The following is a 20,729-nucleotide window of genomic DNA, read 5'->3' on the forward strand; positions in this document are numbered from 1 at the left end:
ACCTTTGACAATGCTGACAGTACACAGCCATCTCCAGCTGCAGATATCCATTACAAACAACAATGCAATAAAGATAATGGGCAACAGAACACCTGGAACAGAACCTGGATTTGCAGCATCGGATTCTCTTCACCGACATGTTCAGCATTTCCAGTATGAAAGTTTCACTCTGTAGTAGAGTGTGCACTGATATGGAACTTCCAGGCAGATTAAAACTTTTCGCTTGAACTCAGGACATTTGCCTTTCGCAGGCAAGTGCTCTACCAACTGAGCTACCCAAGCATGACTCACAACCTCCTCACAGCTTCAATTCTGCCATTACCTCGTCACCTACCTTCCAAACTTCACAGAAGCTCCTCTGCAACCCCTGCAGAACTATCACTCCTGGAAGAAGGGACATTGCGGAGACATGGCTTGGACACAGCTTGCCAGAATGAAATTTTCACTGATTTTCACTGATACAAAACTTCTTGGCAGATTAAAACTGTGTGCTGTACTGAGACTCAAAACTCAGTAGAGTAGAGCACTTGCCTATGAAAGGCAAAGGTCCTAAGTTTGAGTCTCGGTCCGGCACACAGTTGTAATCTGCCAGGAAGTTTCATGTGCAGTATTTGTTCGATGTTTGATGGCTGTTGCAGAGAAATGTGGAGGTGACCAGGTACCAATGTGTCTCAAGCATACAAGTTCAGCATAGAAGTGGGCTGGTCACATTTCGGGCTGGTTTCATCCGTAGCTGTTAGATGCCTCTCATCACTATGAGGGTAATTTACTGGCTGTGCAGTATCAGAACATGGTCCTCCAACCTATAGTCCAGTTCTACAGCCAGCATTTCAGTGATGGACTTGTCTTTCAAGATGATAGTACTTGAGCATGCCACACCATCTCATGAACACCTTCTTCAGGAAGGAATCAACTAAATGGAAAGTACTGCAGTGTCTGCTCATGTGAACCAAATGGAACATGATCAGGACCACATGAAATTTGGAGTGCACCATGAAGAGAACCCTTCTCACACACTGGATGACTTCAGAAGATCCTCTGTCAAAAAGTAAGACATGCCTGAGAAGCAATGTCTTGGTAGAGGAAGGATGCAAGCGTCTTACTAATGTACAGGCTGGAGTAACACAATTTTGAATATTACCCAACAGCAGATTTTGTTTTCACAGAGCTGCAGTTTTGAGCAAACTGCATTTTGTTGTTACTACCAATTTTGTGTGTGCACCACTTCATAGTTGGTGTGTGAAGTTTGTGCTTGATTCAGCCACTAGAAGCCACCCAGCTACAACAGCAGTTGCATGTGCAGTCTGCTGGCTATGCCCTCTGTTGGAACTAATGGATGTATAGGCCAGAGCACAAAGCTCCACAGGCCACTTATGTACTGCTATTGTGTTATACCATATCTTCCATGTGCGTGTACTACTTGAGCAATAATTTATGGTCTTCGTGCGTTAGAACACTTTCTGGTGATGCGTATGATATTTGACTCCACGTGTTCCACTACAGTCACTGGTCCTTTGAGTGTAATTTCCATGAAGGCAGTGCTTATATCTCTTCCTGAGCAACAGTGGGGGCTACAGCTGCTATTTGCAGTTTAACAACTACATCGGCACAACCACTGCTGTTCCCTGCGTACGACGATGCAGCAGAAGACTGGATGCTCACAAAAAGTCCCCACAGCAACATTTGCAGGCATTTGGGGTAACAGACGTAAACTTGTGAAAGGCCATTTTTTTGTCATTGATTTCACCTCACATGTATTGGTTGTTGTGTCAGCTCACCCCCGTACAAGAACTTTCAAGTATTTCTTTTGATGTGATATGTGAGTTCCTTTCTACCTATCACTGTAAATATACTTACATTATTGCTGCTCGTGTGTAGCTTTACTGCTGCCAAAAGCGGCCACAACAAGCAGCAGAACTACATGGTCTTACACATCATTGTAATTTTGTGACAAATGTTCATAAGGAATCCTATGCAGATCATATGGTTTGAGATGCAATCATACATTTTGGTCCTGATAGGGAAGTTTGGAAGCAAGCACCACAATGTGAAAATCTTATTCTTGTGGAAGTACTGAACATAGCACAGTCATTTGAAGTTTCACAGGCTGCAGGTAGCCTGGCAGAGCCTGGCTGGAAGTTTCAGAAGTCAGTTCCTCTCACTTGTCCCAGCCTTCAGTCAGTTTGCAAGGGAATATAGACACCCTTGCAGCAGTCCAGCAGATGTCTCAGCGTCTTATAGATAATTGTTGTTTGCAACAATAGCAGTTTGCATCACAACGGTGACAGCCTCATGCTCCGTTGCCTTATGCCCCTACTGCTTCGTTCAACATGAATGAATTCCATGTTCCAAGCAATGGGAATGTGTAATAGGTGACATACGAGAGGACACATGTTTCTGTGTATAATTCTCTTCCGAAACCAAGAATGAAATGACACCGATGTGAATGGTGCATCAGAAGTGACAGTATCTCCAAGCATGTCATATACGGAAGTGCATGGCATTTGACAAACCATGCAGGATGGAGATGGGTGCAGCAGCAATGTTAGTGAACTCTCAAACTTATGCCAATTTGGGTTCTCCCCTCTGGTTCCAGTATCATGGAGATTGGTGAGTTACAACAAACAATAGATTTCATTCTTGGATGGTTTTCTGTACTTTTGATTTAAAAAGCTATGGATCATTCAGTAAAGTTTTAGTTGTGGAAAATGCTTACACCAAAGATCTGTTTGGATTAGATACGTGGAAACTTTTCAGATCCTCCATCAATGACAAAGTGCATTTCGTTTCTGATAAAGTTCCATATCAACAGTTAGAAGCTACCTGTGCCAAATTTTCCTCTCTATTTCTCCAGGACTTTGTTGTGCAACAGGATTTCAGCTCACATTATAATGAAACAGTCTGCCTGCTCCCAGTTTTTCTGGGCCCACCAAGCACTGGTAACCTTACAGGATCACGTCAAAGCAGAATTGTATCACCTTCAAACCCTTGAGGTTATTCAAACTATTTCTTCCAGGGAATGGTCAGCACCACTGGAGTCAAAAAACTTACTGGTAAATTATGCCTCTGTGGTGATTTTTAAAAATCTATTAATGCACAGTCAACTGCCAATACCTATCCTTGGCTGTGCCCTGACAAGCCGTTAGCAAAATTATTGGGGGACCATTATTTTTCAAAGACTGACTTGTCAGAGGCCACTCGATAAGGAATCGAAACACCTAATTATAAACACTCCATGTGGGCTTTATTAATACCAGCATTTGCCATTTGGCATGGCAAGTGAACTTGCCATTTTTCAAAGCTTTTTAGAACAACTTATTGTGTTGGGTCCATGCTGCATCAACTATTTAGATGAAACAGTAGTGTCTGGTGCCTCTACAGATGAACATTTGTGGAACCTTTGTGCCCTATTTTCTGTTTTACAGTCTGAGGGTTAAAGTGCAATTTGGATGAGACACAGTCTTTTCAACCATCCATTATTTATTCGGGGTTTGAAGTGTTGTGTGCTGGTATTAAACCATTGTGCCAACATACTGATGCTACTGCCACATTGCCACACCTCATATCCATCAAGGAATTACAGGCATTTTTATACAAAATTGCAAACTACCACAAATTCATACCACATACTGCTACTGTGGCACAACCAGTTCATGCATTATTATGTAAAGATGTTCCTTTCCGCTGGTCCCTTGCTTGTCACCAGGCATTGAAGTTGCTGAAAAAAAGCTGAGTCGGACCCCTGTTTGGCCACTTTTCAGCCAGGCCAGCACCTTGCGTCAGTGACGGGCACATCTCGGTTTGGCCTGGATGCTGTCCTTGTTCACAAGTATGCAGACAGATCTGAACATCCTATTGCATACACCTCTGAATCCTTAAATTCACTGCAACAACATTATTCTCAGACAGAGAAAATGGCTTTGACAATCACATATGCTCTAAAAAGAATTTCGTGTTTTTTATATTCGGGCCCAAGTTTCAACTGATCACAGACCACAAATCACTGGTGTCTCTTTTTAACCCTTTGGACAAATCCACACATCGCTTACAGCAGTGGGCTCTTTTCCTGTTACAATACTATTATGAGATAAATTTTCAACCTGTGGCGCAACATGCAAATGCTGACAACTTATCACATTAGCCAACTTGTCCAGATACAGCATTTGATAAAGAAGAATTGCTTTCTTTTCGTTTGGATGTGGAAGCTCAAAATGTAGTTTACGGTTTTTGTATTACTACCACTAAAACTGCAGCTGTGGTAGCTGTGGATCCCATTTTAAGTAAAGTTGTTTCTTTTGTGCAACACAGCTGGCTGGACAAACCTCTGGGCCTTGCTTCTGGTTCTTTGAAAAATTATTTTGCATTAAAAAATCGACTTTCAGTTTTGGGAGGAGTGCTGCTGTTAGCTACAGAGGACACTGTTCCCCAGGTTGTAGTCCTATGGCATGAGGTTATGCATTTATTGCATGTGGACCACTAGGTTGTTCATGTACAAAAGTGTTGGCACACAGTCATGTCTTTTGGCCAGGCATTGATGGGGAAATAGCACGAGTTGTTTTGGCCTGTCCACTGTGTGCTACCTGTCAGGAGGCTCTCCATGCTTCTTTGTCACTGTGGCCAAATCCATGGCAGCATTGGGAATGGATTCATACAGATTTTTTTGGGAGCTTTTCTGAATTTCTACTAGCTTATTGTAATTGACACTTATTCTATGTGCCTTGTCTGTCTACTTCTGTGGCAGCAAAAATTTCAGTGTTGTCAAAAATTTTTGCGATGGAAGGCCTTCTGTGTATCTTAGTTGCAGACAATGGCCCCCAGTTCATATCTCAGGAATTTGCAGATTTTTGTAAAAAAACATGGTGTTCACCATGTCATGGCTCCTCCTCTCCACCCTCAGTTGAACGGGGAAGCAGAATGACTAGCACAAACATTTAAGATTAAAATGAAAAAGTACGTTTTGGATGTGTTGCTGGACATAGCTCTTGACCAGTTCCTCAGTTCTTATACTGTTGACGTTAAGAGTCAGGCAGGTTGTTGCACCATCATCAGCCTTCATCTCTGCTACATCTGTTTCATCTGAAGCAATGCCATCTGCCGGCACCAGCACAGCAATGCTTCCAGCTGGCACAGCTGTTTGGACTTGTGGGTTTGGCTGCTGGCTGAAATGGGTGCCAGCGGTAATTGAGAGTACCTGCGGCCAATGCCTCTGCATCATCTGTGTGGCTTGGGGGATGGCGTCGCAACACATCAACCACATGTGTGGCTGACATGAGTGGCTGCACACTGGGTGCACCTCCGCCACCCCCTATATCTACCGTCTGCCTGGCCATCTCCTACAAGGTGGTGGTCCCCTCACCATCTCCACCACTATTGCCAAATTTTCACTTCTGTCTCCTCTGCTGTGGGTGTCCCCTTCAGCTGTTGGAGCCACAGTGGGTCCCGGCTCCTGTATTGTCATAGGTGGCACCTTGTGACCACCTCCATCACAGCCAGCGTTGCCTGTTCTGCTGCCTTTACTGCATCCTCCTTCCCTGGGGTTGGACTTGGACATGGAGATGGACACTGCACCAGTGTCATCTGTACTACCATATCACCTCTCAGTCGAGGGCGGGCACCATACCTTCCCACAATCGTACCACTTCTGACCATACACACTGATGGCAGCATGTTGAATGATCAACAACCTACAATGACCACAGAAGAAATGGACATGAGTACAGTGCTCACTTCTTTGCAAGGGAATAGGGGTGTTGCAACTACCCATTTTGTGTGTGCAGTGCATCATAGTTTGTGTGCGAAGTTTGTGCTTGATTTGACCACTGGAGACCACTTGGATTGCTAATATAACAGTAGTTGTGCGCACAGCCTGTCAGCTGCATCCCCTGTTGAAACTAATGGCTATATAGGCCAGCACAAGGCTCTGCTGGCCACTTGTGTATTGCTATTGTATTGTATCTTGTCTTCCATGTATGTGTACTGTTTGAGCTATAAATTACAGTGTTCTTGGGTAAGAACACTTCATTTTGATTATTGTGTTTTTTTTTATTTATTTTAATTGAGGTGCTGAGAACCATAAGGGCCTAAGGCACACTATCATTGATTTTGAGATTGTAGCATCTATGCAGACTCCTGATGAGTATTGATCTTATGGTGAACCAGCTTTATCTGTATCTGCAGCCCCATGTTGTATATATGAACATTCACAAAAATGTGTCTCATCAATTTCTCGGATATTAATTTCTGTCAGGGCTAATGCATAAACCATAGTTTTCTTGCTCTGTGGTGCTCAGTTGTTATCTGGAGTTCACAACATAATTTAGTGTCTACATCATGTGCATAACAGTAACACTCCATAATCGGAGGTGTATCAGCAGTTTTATCTGAACTTCAAACAACATAAAGTGATTAATTGTAATGATGATAATGAGGACCATGAAGTGTTTGAATAGGTCATAATTGTGTGTGTGGTGCATTTTGTATCTGTTCTTTATTAATAATTTTGGAGAACATTTCTTGTGGCGAATGTTTTGATTCTAATTTCACATTAAATATAAACTTTACAACAGTCAAAAGACACTACTGTGACTAGCCTGTATATGAAAATTTTGTGAACGAACATTAAGAATAAATATAATTTAAATATTAATTCATATTTCATACCAAAGACAGTACTTTATTTTTTCATAGGAAATATAGGATGCTGAGACTTGGTTAAAAAACAATTTATACCTATTTGACAGATGGTTTCCCTGTACATCTGATTTTACAAACATCTATTTTTCTCACAATTTTGTTTCTGCATTTTGGACCCTTGTGGTTCTCAGTACCTCAGTTTTATTTATTTAAATATTTAATAAAGATTATTTTTAATTTCTTGCTTCTGTTGAGTCTAAACCAACACATATTGACAGATACGTAGGTGGTGCAAAACTGCTTTGAACATTCTGTATGCTGTGAATATTTTGACAGCCATTAGTCTCATCACTGAGTAGTATGTAGCACTGTAAGTGGACAAAGTTACACCAGAGCACAAATTAACAGGCATCTGCAAGTTTCACTACCTATAGTGAAATCTTTAAGAGTACTGGCTCCATGTTCTGTCTTGAGTGATGGGATTAAGACTGATTACAAATGCATAATAGTTCTTTAGCACTATATAAAATAGCATAAAAGCTTTAATTTATAATTATTTCAGGTTGAAGTAGGAGTCATGTGCCAGTACAAAAACTCATATTGAACAGAGAACCTTCTGTACATAAAATTATTCCATTGGACATTGTTGTGTACTAATACTTCACAATATCTATGTGGATGATGATAATAATGAAATGAACAGGAAATCATTAGGGGAGTGCCAGTCCCTCAATGTCATTAAAAAAGTTGCATCCTCTACTACTAGTAATCATCTATTCATTATTGCTAAAAATACTACCAAATAATCTCAGACTTGAACTACTTATATTCTTCTTTTCTTTTGTTCCTACATCAGAGAAACAGATGTAGTTAGTGTTTTAATACTTTGCATGTGGTAACTGAATACTTCTTTGTTGTTATTTATTGTAATTTATGTTTTTATACACTAAGTGCTCAAAAGCTACAGAAGGATGGGATGACAGTCATTGGCTGCAGAAGCCTGCATGGCGCATTTGTGTCTGTACAGTCCTAGCAAAGATTAGCAGTGATCTGATATACAGTAGACTGTTGCTTGCCCTGTATGTCTCTGTGGAGGTGATTGATGTCCATTCATCAAATGCTTGTAGTCAACCTGTGTGGCACGTTATACATGTGGAAACATTATTTCTGCAATATTGAAGATTCACCATAGATATTGCTGATCTTAGAAACCCAAGTTCTTGTAATCTTCAATATGCTATATCCCATATTCAGAATAGGTCAATTCATAATGTGATGCCATGTTCACAACACATCTACCTCCAACAAACTGTTCATATATCATGCTACATCTAACTGTAACATTCATGTATCATTTGAGGGGGGATATTCCGAAAGTAAGTTTCATCATTGTTTCTCAAATGGAAACTTGATTGCCAAAAACAATTGCACCATGGCATCATGAACTATACACCTAGCACTATTTTTCAGCATAGTCACCACTGACATTGAGACATGTGTCATTGCGTGCACTCAATTTGAAGAACCCACTCTGAGAAAAATTGGTGCCTAGCGATACAAGGAATTTTTGCACAGCCTGCTCTACCTCAGCATTGGTTTCGAAGTGATGTTCCAGTAGTGTGGCATTCAATACAGGCAGCAGGTGAAAGTCTGATGAGGCAAGATCAGGGTTGTAGGCTGCCTGATCTAATATCTCCCATCCAAACTGATGAGTCTGGTCCTGTATGAGTCTTACCATATGTGGCTTTGGACAGCATGACACGTTCATTCAATAGTCCTGGTCTCTTTTGTTGAATGGTGGGTCAGAGTTTGATGAGAGTGTCACAGCAGCATGCCACGCTGATAGCCACTTTCTGAAGGAAATTAAGGAGAATCACATCTATCACATCCCAGAATACTGTGGCCATATCCTTTTCTGTGGAGGGAGGTATTTTGAATTTTTTCCACATTAGTAAACTGGGATGCTTCCATGTCACTGAAACAGCCTTGGATTCTGGGGTAAATGCACATCCATGTCTCATCGCCTGTGATGATTCTGAACAGGAACTCATTTCCTTGTCATGTGTATCACATCAAGTGATCAAGACTGATTCCCATTCTTGCACTCTTGTGGTCCAGGGTCAGGTTTTTGGGTCCCAATCTTGGAGACACATTTCAGTAACATCATGGAGCATTTGATGGGCCTGAACACGGCCAATATGTTGTGTGAACACTACATCTGACACCATTATGCATCTGACCACTAACAGCAGGTCAGGTACTGACCTCAGGTACTGAAAAAGTGCCAGCCAATACTGGGGGTAAAGTGGGCATGAGAACATGCTCCCAGCATCTACAAACCTTGCTCTCTTTTAGCATTTGCATGGCTATTTTGAATGGCGACATCAATATTCTTTGTTACATGCCTTAAGCTTTTCTCATGTTTCCATTCATGGATGTGTAAGGCCATGCACTTCAACCTTCATTCTTCACACTCTGCCATCCTTCTCTGAACATGCAATATCTGCAACCAACCATTCGAAGAGACATGTCATCTTCATCATACAAGCTCTGCAATGTGCCGATTCATACTTCCATTGGCAACCACATGTCTGTTTGCCATCATGATGTTTACTCAAATAACCTCAGGCACACCAGTCTGCTGAGACTCTCTCTTCTTTGGCACTCTGCACATGGGTCATTCTTCCTCCACTGACGCCTCTTCCACTGTTGAACCAGCAATGGGTGTGGATACATATGGCATTTGTTTGTGTGACCTGGTGTACCATCTTATCTTTCAAAAACAGTGATGAAGCTTACTTTTGTATGTTGTGTATTTTTAAATAGGTTGACTGTTACTGCGACAAAACCACTAAGTTAATAACAGGGGATTTACAATATTTTGTTTAGAAGTTATGCAACAGCTTGTAGCAAAAGTTATTTTGTGAATATTTTTGATGACTTTCCTACTCATGCTTATAATATTTTTCTGCAGCTAGTAGCAGAGTTTAATTGCAAAAAGTATTTTTTAGATACACTGTATACACATTTCTTTCGCAGAATGGACTTACTATTCTGTTTTGGAAGTACAGGCATATTTATCAGCAAATGAGACTGAACTTTTTTTTAAGATAAAGGGATGTGTCTTTCATTACAATGCCCTGGAAATTAACTCATGACATGAACATAGCAGACATTCCAGATTCAGCAATAAAATGTTTATTTCATTAATACATAAACATTCATTTTAAAAGCAATTGCACTGACAGTAATGTTAACTAAGAATCGCAACCATATGGAAATTCAAAGGCAAGTGGGCCTGTGGTTCATAGAGAAGGATGCAAAGATAGGAGCAGTTGACACATGAAAATTGCTGCCACAGTAACATAACAGCCTTCTTTGTGTGATCTATGATACTCTAAAAAACTATTAGTTTGTTAATTTTATTAGCTTGTTTTGTAGCAAATTGAAAAACTCTGAACATAATTTGCCTGAAAATCATAACTTTACCTTCTCAAATACCAACACTTTCAGATTAAAACTGTGTGCCAGATCAAGACTCGAACTCGGGGCATTTGACCATGATAGGCAAATGCCTCGAGTTCAAGTCTCAGTCTGGCCCACAGTTTTAACCTCCACGGCAGAGGGAAAATTTCATTCTGGATCCATCACTTTCATCTAGAGATGTAATTGCTTCTCCTTTGTGTTAATCTTTCAATTAATTTGTGTGTTATTCACCTTTTTATGATGTCATCAAATTTGAAACGCTTGATTATAGACTGGAACTTTAGTGTATTCCAAGTTTCCTTTGGTGCCCTGTACGTCTTGCTCAACCATTGCTTCTGTTTCTCAGAAGTGAAGTTCCTTTCTTTTAACCATTCAAATTGAAAACTGCTGTTATGTCCGTCAGACCATTTGATATTTAAATTTTTGTCAGCCGCCTGTGGACAAATAAAATCTAAGTACTGGTTTAAAAAGAAAGGTAGAGAGAACAGGAAAATGTGAGAGATTATGTGCATTTCCTCCAGTTTCAGAAGAAGGGGAAAGAAACAATGAGAGAGTTGAAAGACTGAATTCTGAGCCATGAGAATTATGGTGGAATATGAGGAGGTGAAAACCAATAATCAAATGCCAAAAACAGAGGAGAACAATGTAAAAAACCATGAGATAGTAAAACAAACAACAAAAAGAGATAGTTAACGTTATAAACAGAAAGTATGATGAAGATGGAACAGATACAAAGTCTAATCTATATTGTGATGGAGAAGGAGGTGTAGTAAAAGGAGGATTAGAAGAAAATAACACATAAAAAGTGGAAGAAAGTAGAAAGAAGATCAGCAAGAAAAAGTTACAAAAAGGGTGCTGTAAAAATAGCTCACAAAAAGGTTGCTTGGACAAAGAGGCGAAAGAAGCTAGAAAGTGAGACAGAAACAGGCAACAACTGGAGCAATCTGTTTTATTTTGAAGGTGATGTAATGAAAGAATCAAGAATCTGGTAAATTTAAAAATGATTCTCTGTGTTTTTCATCAAGTAACACAATATAATATTTTCTCACCATATTTTGTTGAATATATATGTTACTAGTATATGACAACAACATTTACAGTCTGCATCTCCCTTACATCTAAAAAAGATCATTTAATATTTCATTCAGATCTTTTGTATACAATAATTATATTCTAGTCCAAAGTTATTGGAAAGGCACAAAATGGCATAACATTTTATTCAAGATGACCTCAGGTACTGAAAAAGTGCTAGCCAATACTGTGGGTGAAGTGGGCATGAGAACGTGCTCCCAGCATCTACAAACCTTGCTCTCTTTTAGCATTTGCATGGCTATTTTGAATGGTGACATCAATATTCTTTGTGACTTGCCTTAAGCTTTTCTCATGTGTCATCTATGCCTCAGTCAAATCCAGTTACAGTCTAGAAAAGGAAAAGCATTACAAACTTTCCTTAAAAAAATCAAGTATTTGACAATAATTCGTAGGTTGCAATAGCAGTTTTTGAAGGCCTTTGTACAAGAAACAGAACTCTGCTCTAAACCCTACACATGAAGTTGAAGTATATCTGGAAGATATTTATCTGAGTTGTACTGTAGTTGTATAACTTACGATACAAGCTCAAATGCTGTTAGCGAGGAAACACAGAGTATGAGATTCTGTGAGATCTCAGGAGCTTGCAGCTTTTAAAAATAATTATATCTTTCACACAGTCACAATAAGTTTAAAACTTGTATCTTTACTTAGGCGGCAACATCATTTGGATTCTGCATCATAATTGTCCTCCCCAGTGTATCAGCTGTGGAGTGAGAATCTCTGTTAACTCATTTCTCTTCCTTTTTTTTTTTTTTTTTTGGAAAAACAAAAGATGTTATAATGTTAGGTGATTTTAATGTTGACTTTCTTTCTGATAACATGGGAAGAAATGATTTAACACATATAACAAACACCTAATTTAACAACACTGGTGGATTTTTCCCACTAGAGTCACAGCTAATTCCATTTGTCAAATTGACATCTTCTTAGGACAGGATCAGAAATCTAAACATGACTACAAAAATGGGCTCTTAGACCCTGATGGTCAGCAACTTTGAATTAAAGATGTTAGCCCTTTTCTTAGAACAATTTCGGCAGTAAAACTTTCAGAGTAATTAACACACAATCTATCAATACCTTCTGTAATTCCCTACAAGAAGTTGACTGGGACAAGTTTGAGCTCTTTGACAATATTAATGACAAGTATAATTCTTTTCTAAATGAGTATATTTGCCTATTCAAATTGGCTTTTCCTAAAAGGACTGCCAAATTCAAATATGAAACCAAATCCAATAAAAACTGATTAACTTAATGGACTTCAAAACCTCCTGCAAAAAGAAAACAAATCTGTATGCGTCAGTCAAAAAGTCATCCGAAAAGGAAAAACATTACAAACTTTCCTTAAAAAAGTTCTAAGAAGGGCAAAGAGTATTTTTGTAAAATCAGAAATTGATGTCTCTAATAAAAAAATTAAAACCGTATGGAACATAATGAAAAGGGAAACACGTAAAATCCCTGCTGCAGAAAACATAGAAATTAAATCACATGATACCATTCATGAAACTGTTTAGAAATAATTACTGACATTTTTAACAGCCACTTTTTGGCATCAGCAGCCCAAACTGGAAAAACATGTTCTGTTAATGAAGCCATGTTATCCCTTCAAAGAGCTATTAGTATAAAAAACCAAGCAGATTAAAGTGTCTCCTGTGACAGTACATAAAATTGAGAATATAAATAGAGAGATGACAAGCAAGAATTCTGTTGGCGTTGATGGTATCGCAAAGATTACTGAAGGAATGCTATAAGCCAATAAGCAAAATACTGCGCCATATATTCAATGAATCCTTCCAGCATTGCATTGTTCCTGAGTGACTAAAGTATGCTATTGTCAAACTTCTCTTTGAACAAGGTGGTAAAACTGACATTATCAACCATCAACCTATCTCCCTTTTAATAACCTCATCTAAAATTCTTGATAAATTGGTTCACAAAAGACTTATTGACCACCTGATTCATTATCAAGTACTAAACAGTAGCCAGTTTGGATTTCAACAGTGTGTATCAACAGACCAAGCTATTTTCTCCTTCACCCATCAAATCTTAGAGTCTTTTAATAATAAATTATCTCCTGTTGGTATGTTCTGTGACCTTTCTAATAAGGCCTTTGTTAGTGTTAACCATGAAATCCTCTTAGCAAAGTCTGAAAATTATGGTGGATCAGCTGGCTCATGGATTAAATCCTGCCTAACTGTAAGAAAGTTTAATGACTCTGAGGGGCACTGTGTATCATCTAGCTGGGACTCTATTGGCTGTGGTGTTCCTCAGGGCTCTGTACTAGCTCCCCCTTCTCTTCCTCGTCTTTATCAATGCCATTCCCTTGTGTCTACCTTTAGAGCTCATTTCACTCTTTTCGCTGATGACACCTCCATCCTCATCAACAAAACCCCCAACCACAACTTGAGTAATCAGCCAATATTGTCTTTAATGAAGTGCTTAATTGGTTTGAAAATAATGGGTTATCACTAAATGTTAACAAGACCCAGTTTGTTCATGTTCAAGTAAATAAAAAAGTGGAGGATCAATTAAATATTAAATGTAATGATAGTGAGTTATTACAAGTTGAGTCATCCAAGTTCCCGGGTGTACAGCAATCTAAAATGGTCTGAACATATTTTACATCTTCTCAAAAATTTCAGCCAGCAACATTCGTTATTTGTATTATTTCCACTGTCTGTGACAGAGACACAACAAAAACTGCTTATTTTAGTTACTTCCCTGCACTATTGTTCAATGGTATAGTTTTCTGGGGTAATCATCTACTTATCAAAAAAAAAAAAAAAATAAAAATTATTAGGATAATGAGTGCAGTCCACTCTAGACATTCTTGTAGTAACCTTTTTAGAAAATTAGGGAAACTAGAGTCATAATTTTTCCCGAGGGCATGCAGCTTTACTGTATGATTAAATGATGATGACGTCCTCTTGGGTAAAATATTCCGGAGGTAAAATAGTCCCCCATTCGGATCTCCGGGCGGGGACTACTCAAGAGGATGTCGTTATCAGGAGAAAGAAAACTGGCATTCTACGGAGCGGAGCGTGGAATGTCAGGTCCCTTAATCGGGCAGGTAGGTTAGAAAATTTGAAAAGGGAAATGGATAGGTTAAAGTTAGATATAGTGGGAATTAGCGAAGTTCGGTGGCGGGAGGAACGAGACTTCTGGTCAGGTGACTACAGGGTTATAAACACAAAATCAAATAGGGGTAATGCAGGAGTAGGTTTAATAATGAATAGGAAAATAGGAATGCGGGTAAGCTACTACAAAGAGCACAGTGAACGCATTATTGTGGCTAAGATAGATACGAAGCCCATGCCTACCACAGTAGTACAAGTTTATTTGCCTACTAGCTCAGCATATGATGAAGAAATTGAAGAAATGTATGATGAAATAAAAGAAATTATTCAGATAGTGAAGGGAGATAAAAATTTAATAGTCATGGGTGACTGGAATTCGAGTGTAGGAAAAGGGAGAGAAGGAAATATAGTAGGTGAATATGGATTGGGGCTAAGAAATGAAAGAGGAAGCCCTCTGGTAGAATTTTGCACAGAGCACAACTTAATCATAGCTAACACTTGGTTTAAGAATCATGATAGAAGGTTGTATACATGGAAGAACCCTGGAGATACTAAAAGGTATCAGATAGATTATATAATGGTAAGACAGAGATTTAGGAACCAGGTTTTAAATTGTAAGACATTTCCAGGGGCAGATGTGGATTCTGACCACAATCTATTGGTTATGACCTGTAGATTAAAACTGAAGAAACTGCAAAAAGGTGGGAATTTAAGGAGATGGGACCTGGATAAACTGAAAGAGCATAAGGGAACAATTGACAGGAATGGGGGAAAGAAATACAGTAGAAGAAGAATGGGTAGCTTTGAGGGATGAAGCAGTGAAGGCAGCAGAGGATCCAGTAGGTAAAAAGACGAGGGCTAGTAGAAATCCTTGGGTAACAGAAGAAATATGCAATTTAATTGATGAAAGGAGAAATAAAAATGCAGTAAATGAAGCAGGCAAAAAGGAATACAAACGTCTCAAAAATGAGATCGACAGGAAGTGCAAAATGGCTAAGCAGGGATGGCTAGAGGACAAATGTAACAATGTAGAGGCTTATCTCACTTGGGTGAAGATAGATACTGCCTACAGGAAAATTAAAGAGACATTTGGAGAAAGGAGAACCACTTGCATGAGTATCAAGAGCTTTGATGGAAACCCAGTTCTAAGCAAAGAAGGGAAAGCAGAAAGGTGGAAGGAGTATATAGAGGGTCTATACAAGGGCGATGTACTTGAGGACAATATTATGGAAATGGAAGAGGATGTAGATGAAGATGAAATGGGAGATACGATACTGTGTGAAGAGTTTGACAGAGCACTGAAAGACCTGAGTCGAAACAAGGCCCCCGGAGTAGACAACATTGCATTGGAACTACTGGCGGCCTTGGGAGAGCCAGTCCTGACAAAACTCTACCATCTGGTGAGCAAGATGTATGAAACAGGAGAAATACCCTCAGACTTCAAGAAGAATATAATAATTCCAATCCCAAAGAAAGCAGGTGTTGACAGATGTGAGAATTACCGAACAATCAGTTTAATAGGCCACAGCTGCAAAATACTAACACGAATTCTTTACAGATGAATGGAAAAACTGGTAGAAGCTGACCTCGGGGATGATCAGTTTGGATTCCGTAGAAATACTGGAACACGTGAGGCAATACTGACCTTACGACTCACCTTAGAAGAAAGATTAAGGAAAGGCAAATCTACGTTCCTAGCATTTGTAGACTTAGAGAAAGCCTTTGACAATGTTGACTGGGACACTCTTTCAAATTCTAAAGGTGGCAGGGGTAAAATACAGGGAGCAAAAGGCTATTTACAATTTGTACAGAAACCAGATGGCAGTTATAAGAGTCGAGGGACATGAAAGGGGAGCAGTGGTTAGGAAGGGAGTGAGCCCTCCCCGATGATATTCAATGTGCATATTGAGCAAGCAGTAAAGGAAACAAAAGAAAAATTTGGAGTAGGTATTAAAATCCATGGAGAAGAAATAAAAACTTTGAGGTTCGCCGATGACATTGTAATTCTGTCAGAGACAGCAAAGGACTTGGAAGAGCAGTTGAACGGAATGGATGGTGTCTTGAAGGGAGGATATAAGATGAACATCAACAAAAGCAAAACGAGGATAATGGAATGTAGTCGAATTAAGTCGGGTGATGTTGAGGGTATTAGATTAGGAAATGAGACACTTAAAGTAGTAAAGGAGTTTTGCTATTTGGGGAGCAAGATAACTGATGATGGTCGAAGTAGAGAGGATATAAAATGTAGACTGGCAATGGCAAGGAAAGCGTTTCTGAAGAAGAGGAATTTGTTAACATCGAGTATAGATTTAAGTGTCAGGAAGTCATTTCTGAAAGTATTTGTATGGAGTGTAGCCATGTATGGAAGTGAAACATGGACGGTAAATAGTTTGGACAAGAAGAGAATAGAAGCTTTCGAAATGTGGTGCTACAGAAGAATTCTGAAGATTAGATGGGTAGATCACATAACTAATGAGGAGGTACTGAATAGGATTGGGGAGAAGAGGAGTTTGTGGCACAACTTGAACAGAAGAAGGGATCAGTTGGTAGGACATGTTCTGAGGCATCAAGGGATCACCAATTTAGTATTGCAGGGCAGCGTGGAGGGTAAAAATCATAGGGGGAGACCAAGAGATGAATACACTAAGCAGATTCAGAAGGATGTAGGTTGCAGTAGGTACTGGGAGATGAAGAAGCTTGCACAGGATAGAGTAGCATGGAGAGCTGCATCAAACCAGTCTCAGGACTGAAGACCACAACAACAACAGGGATACTGACAACTGCATGTCAATACTATCCACTCCCTGAGCAACTATATAAAACCAATGATTCAAATCAGATCCACAATACCAGGAGGAAGATGCACCTCAAATTTGAATTAAAACACCTTAGTACTGTGCAAAAAGGAATCCATTACATGAGTTGCAAGGTGTTCAATGCTCTCCCACCATCACTGAAATCACTTGTTCATGAGCTTCCCAAATTTAAACAACAGCTCAAACACTATTTAATAGTTCCTTTCATTTGGTTGAAAATTTCAATTGTGTTATCTCTAATTGATTTTTCTTTCAATTAAATCTGATGTATTCTTATGCATTATGACAGTTGGAATCATTGTTATCATTATTATGTCTTTTATGTAGCTATTAAGATTTACTTTTATTGTAACTTTTTTAAGTGTAATATTGTCTATCCCTAATAATGTGTATTTTGTCTTATACATGTATCTCCTATTGCAAGAGAATTTTTTATGTGTTCCTTTTGCATAATTTGTAATCATCTGACATGTCCTACATCCATGCAAATGTACTGCTGTATTGGATTTATGGGATATAAATAACTAATTAAATAAATTTCCTTCATATGCCAGAGTATTGGCCATATACAAAGGTATTTGGATGATGCACAGTAACAAAAGAAAGGGAACCATACAATGTGGTGGCCAATAGCATCATTCCGCTGGTTATGACTGTTCGGGCATTTCAGAGCATAGGTTGAACATTTATCAATGATATTTGTGTTAATGTGTGCTTGGTTATGCCTGACTTGTTATGAGTGTGTACATTATGGATGACAGCATCCAAATACCTAATATTATACAAAAACAATCAAGAATTTAGAATTTTATTCACCCATAGATCATTTTACAATGATATTGGCTTTGTCATACAGGATGTAGTAGTACATACATAATAATAAAATAAACTAGTGTCAGTACATTATAGAATACATTTTAAGCATGGCAGTGTACCAAATTAATCCAGGATGGTTTCTAAAAGTTAATGCAATAAGCTATAATATAATATAGTTTTGTATTGTGTATTGTATACACTATTGTAATTACACACAATTAACCACTGCACACAATAATATGTTTAACTACAGACAACTTTTAAATGCTAATATCCATATCACACATCTCAAATAATTCTTTAATGTCACATAATGGATGATCTGACAGCCAGCTGTACCACTTAATTTAAAAAAAATATATCCATAGACTGGACATGAACTGGTAGTTTATGGAACATTTTGAGTGGGTTTACTTTGTGGGAATTTCCTGTTCTTGCTAATCTGTGGCGCAACATGACTAAATTATCCTTAGCCCTGGTGTTGTGTTCATGTATTTCGCCCTCTGGCAATAAATTCTGAAATATTATTTTTAATATAGAGTACAGACACATAGATGTACAAATTTATAATGGTGAGTATTCTGAGTCTGGAAAAAAGAGGACGACAGTGTTCCCTATGACCTCTTTTACATATTATGTGTAACACTTTCTTTGTAACTTTAAGATGTTCTTGATGTGAGGGGAGTGCACCCATATAATCAGACCGTATGAAATATGTGACTGGAATAGCCCAAAGAACATCACCCGAATGTATTCCAAGCTCACTACCTCCATTAGTTTGAAGATAAGATATGCCACCTGAGGATTTTTTCTTTTTTTAATTTACATACATGATTGACATTTTCCTCCCAATAGAGTTTTGAGTAAATGTGAATACCTAAGATTTTTACTGACTTTTTGTCTACTTCATTTGATATTCTCATTAAAAGTAGTTGAGATTTATCAGGATTGCACAGGAGCTTATTGGTTGCCAACCAGTCCAGGGCCTTATCAAGTATTTCTTTTGCTAGGCTATTCATATCTGAAATGTTCTGATATGTGGTAGGTACTGGTGTATCATCAGCATAACATACGACAGGGTAGGGTATGTTTTTAGGTAAATCATTAATAGCTACAATGAAGAAGATGGATCCAAGGATAGACCCTTGTGGTACACCTGTGCTGATTTCCATTATGGAAGAATTTACATATCTGACTGAAAGAAATGGTTTTTGGTTACTTAAATAAGAATTTACCACAGCGAAAGTGCTCCCTCTCACTCTAGTTTCCCCAGCAGTACTTCAGCAGGAATGCAATCGAAAGCTTTCCTTGGGTCACATAATACCAGTGATAGCATGTTATTGTTTTCAATAGCTGTTAAGGTTTGGTCAATGATTTCCAAGATGGCCCCTGTTGTGTCTTTCCCCTTGCAAAAACCCAACTGATTGCTACATAGGATATTGTGTTTTTCAAAGAAGCTGCTTATTTGTGTATGTATCAATGCCTCAAATATCTTTGGGAATATTGGAACAATGGAGACAGGTCTGTAGCTTTGGGGAAGATGTTTGTCCCCTTTTTCAAAAACTGGGACAACTTTTGATGCCTTAAGTGCTTCTGGAAAAACTCCAAATTCCACACATTTATTAAAAATAAAAGCTAAGGGTTTGGTGACTGAGTGTATTGTCTTTTTAATTATCTTGTTTGATAACCAATAACAGTCCATACTTTTAGAACCTGAAAATTTGGATACAGCTTTTATAACATCAGCAGGTATGACAGCCCTCCATTAAAATCCCAGGTTAACAGGCAGTGGTGTTACAAAAAGGTCCATTGCAGATGAATTTGTTGCTTTAATACTGTTACTTATTTCTTTAACTGAGCTTATAAAGTACTGATTTAATTCCTCAGGTTCAAGCAGAGCTGTTTCCGTGCATTTTGGTGTATTCTCATGTTTTGTTATTTGCCCTGCTGCCTTGCGTTTATTGGGAGCCCTTTCTATATAGTTTTGCAGTGTTTGCAGAAGTAGTTTAGCTTTGTAGAATTTTTTTGCATTTCAGATGTGACCTATGAATGTTCACACTCCGTTCTGCCCCTTTGTTAGCAGTTTGCTTATGCATCTGGTACAGCATATGCCTGTCTCGTTTAATTTGTGCTAGCTCTTCTGTAAACCAGTTAAGGGTTTTATTTTTCATTTCTCTTGGATATCTAATTCTTTTTACTGGTGAGCAAGACTCCCATAAATCTGCATACTTTTTAAAGAAGTTATCAAAGGTAATTTCAGCTTCGCTTTTTCCAGATTGACAATTTATATATGAAGTCCAAATCTGCACTTCATAAGCTATCAACAAACATAATTATGTACTCTTTCTTTTGCCCTCGTACCATTACTATTTTAGGTTCTTCAATTTTAACTGGTTGCCTGTTACAGAGTGCAAGGAGTAGAGGCTCATGACCTGCCACAATAACTATTATTTATTTCATTCTAAGGCTTTCAAGAGAAGCATTAACTAACTTCACATGTGGAGAATAGACCGGAATTGCTAGTTGCTAGAAGAGAGAAGCATGACATAAAATTAAGAGAGAAGGCAGGAGGGAAAACAGATGATATAATTATTCTCTGTATCTGTAACTTGCTCATACACCTTTGTACATTTATCATACTTAAGCTGCTCCCCTTCTGTCCAAAATCATGGCATTAATTTCATAATAATGGTTATGACAGGTTGTAAAGACTGCACAATTATTTACCCAAATATAAGCTTTTTACAGGTACAGGAGTTCAATTCTCCATCAAGGCAACGAGGATAAGGTTTTTCTTGGTTACCCTGAACTG

General features: G+C 38.6%; 1 protein-coding gene across 2 annotated transcripts in view; it reads right to left on the reverse strand.

Annotated features, from left to right (window-relative positions):
- The window catches only part of LOC126239112 (gamma-butyrobetaine dioxygenase-like), a 213,588-nt gene that overhangs the window by 49,860 nt on the left and 142,999 nt on the right, over positions 1-20,729 (reverse strand). For both annotated transcript variants that reach the window (XM_049947837.1, XM_049947836.1), the window contains exon 4: positions 10,351-10,553. In XM_049947837.1, the coding sequence (XP_049803794.1) occupies positions 10,351-10,553 (203 nt within the window). The remainder of the gene's footprint in view (positions 1-10,350; positions 10,554-20,729) is intronic.

Source organism: Schistocerca nitens, chromosome 1 (assembly GCF_023898315.1).
Source record: "Schistocerca nitens isolate TAMUIC-IGC-003100 chromosome 1, iqSchNite1.1, whole genome shotgun sequence".
Classification (NCBI taxonomy): Eukaryota; Metazoa; Arthropoda; class Insecta; order Orthoptera; family Acrididae; genus Schistocerca; species Schistocerca nitens.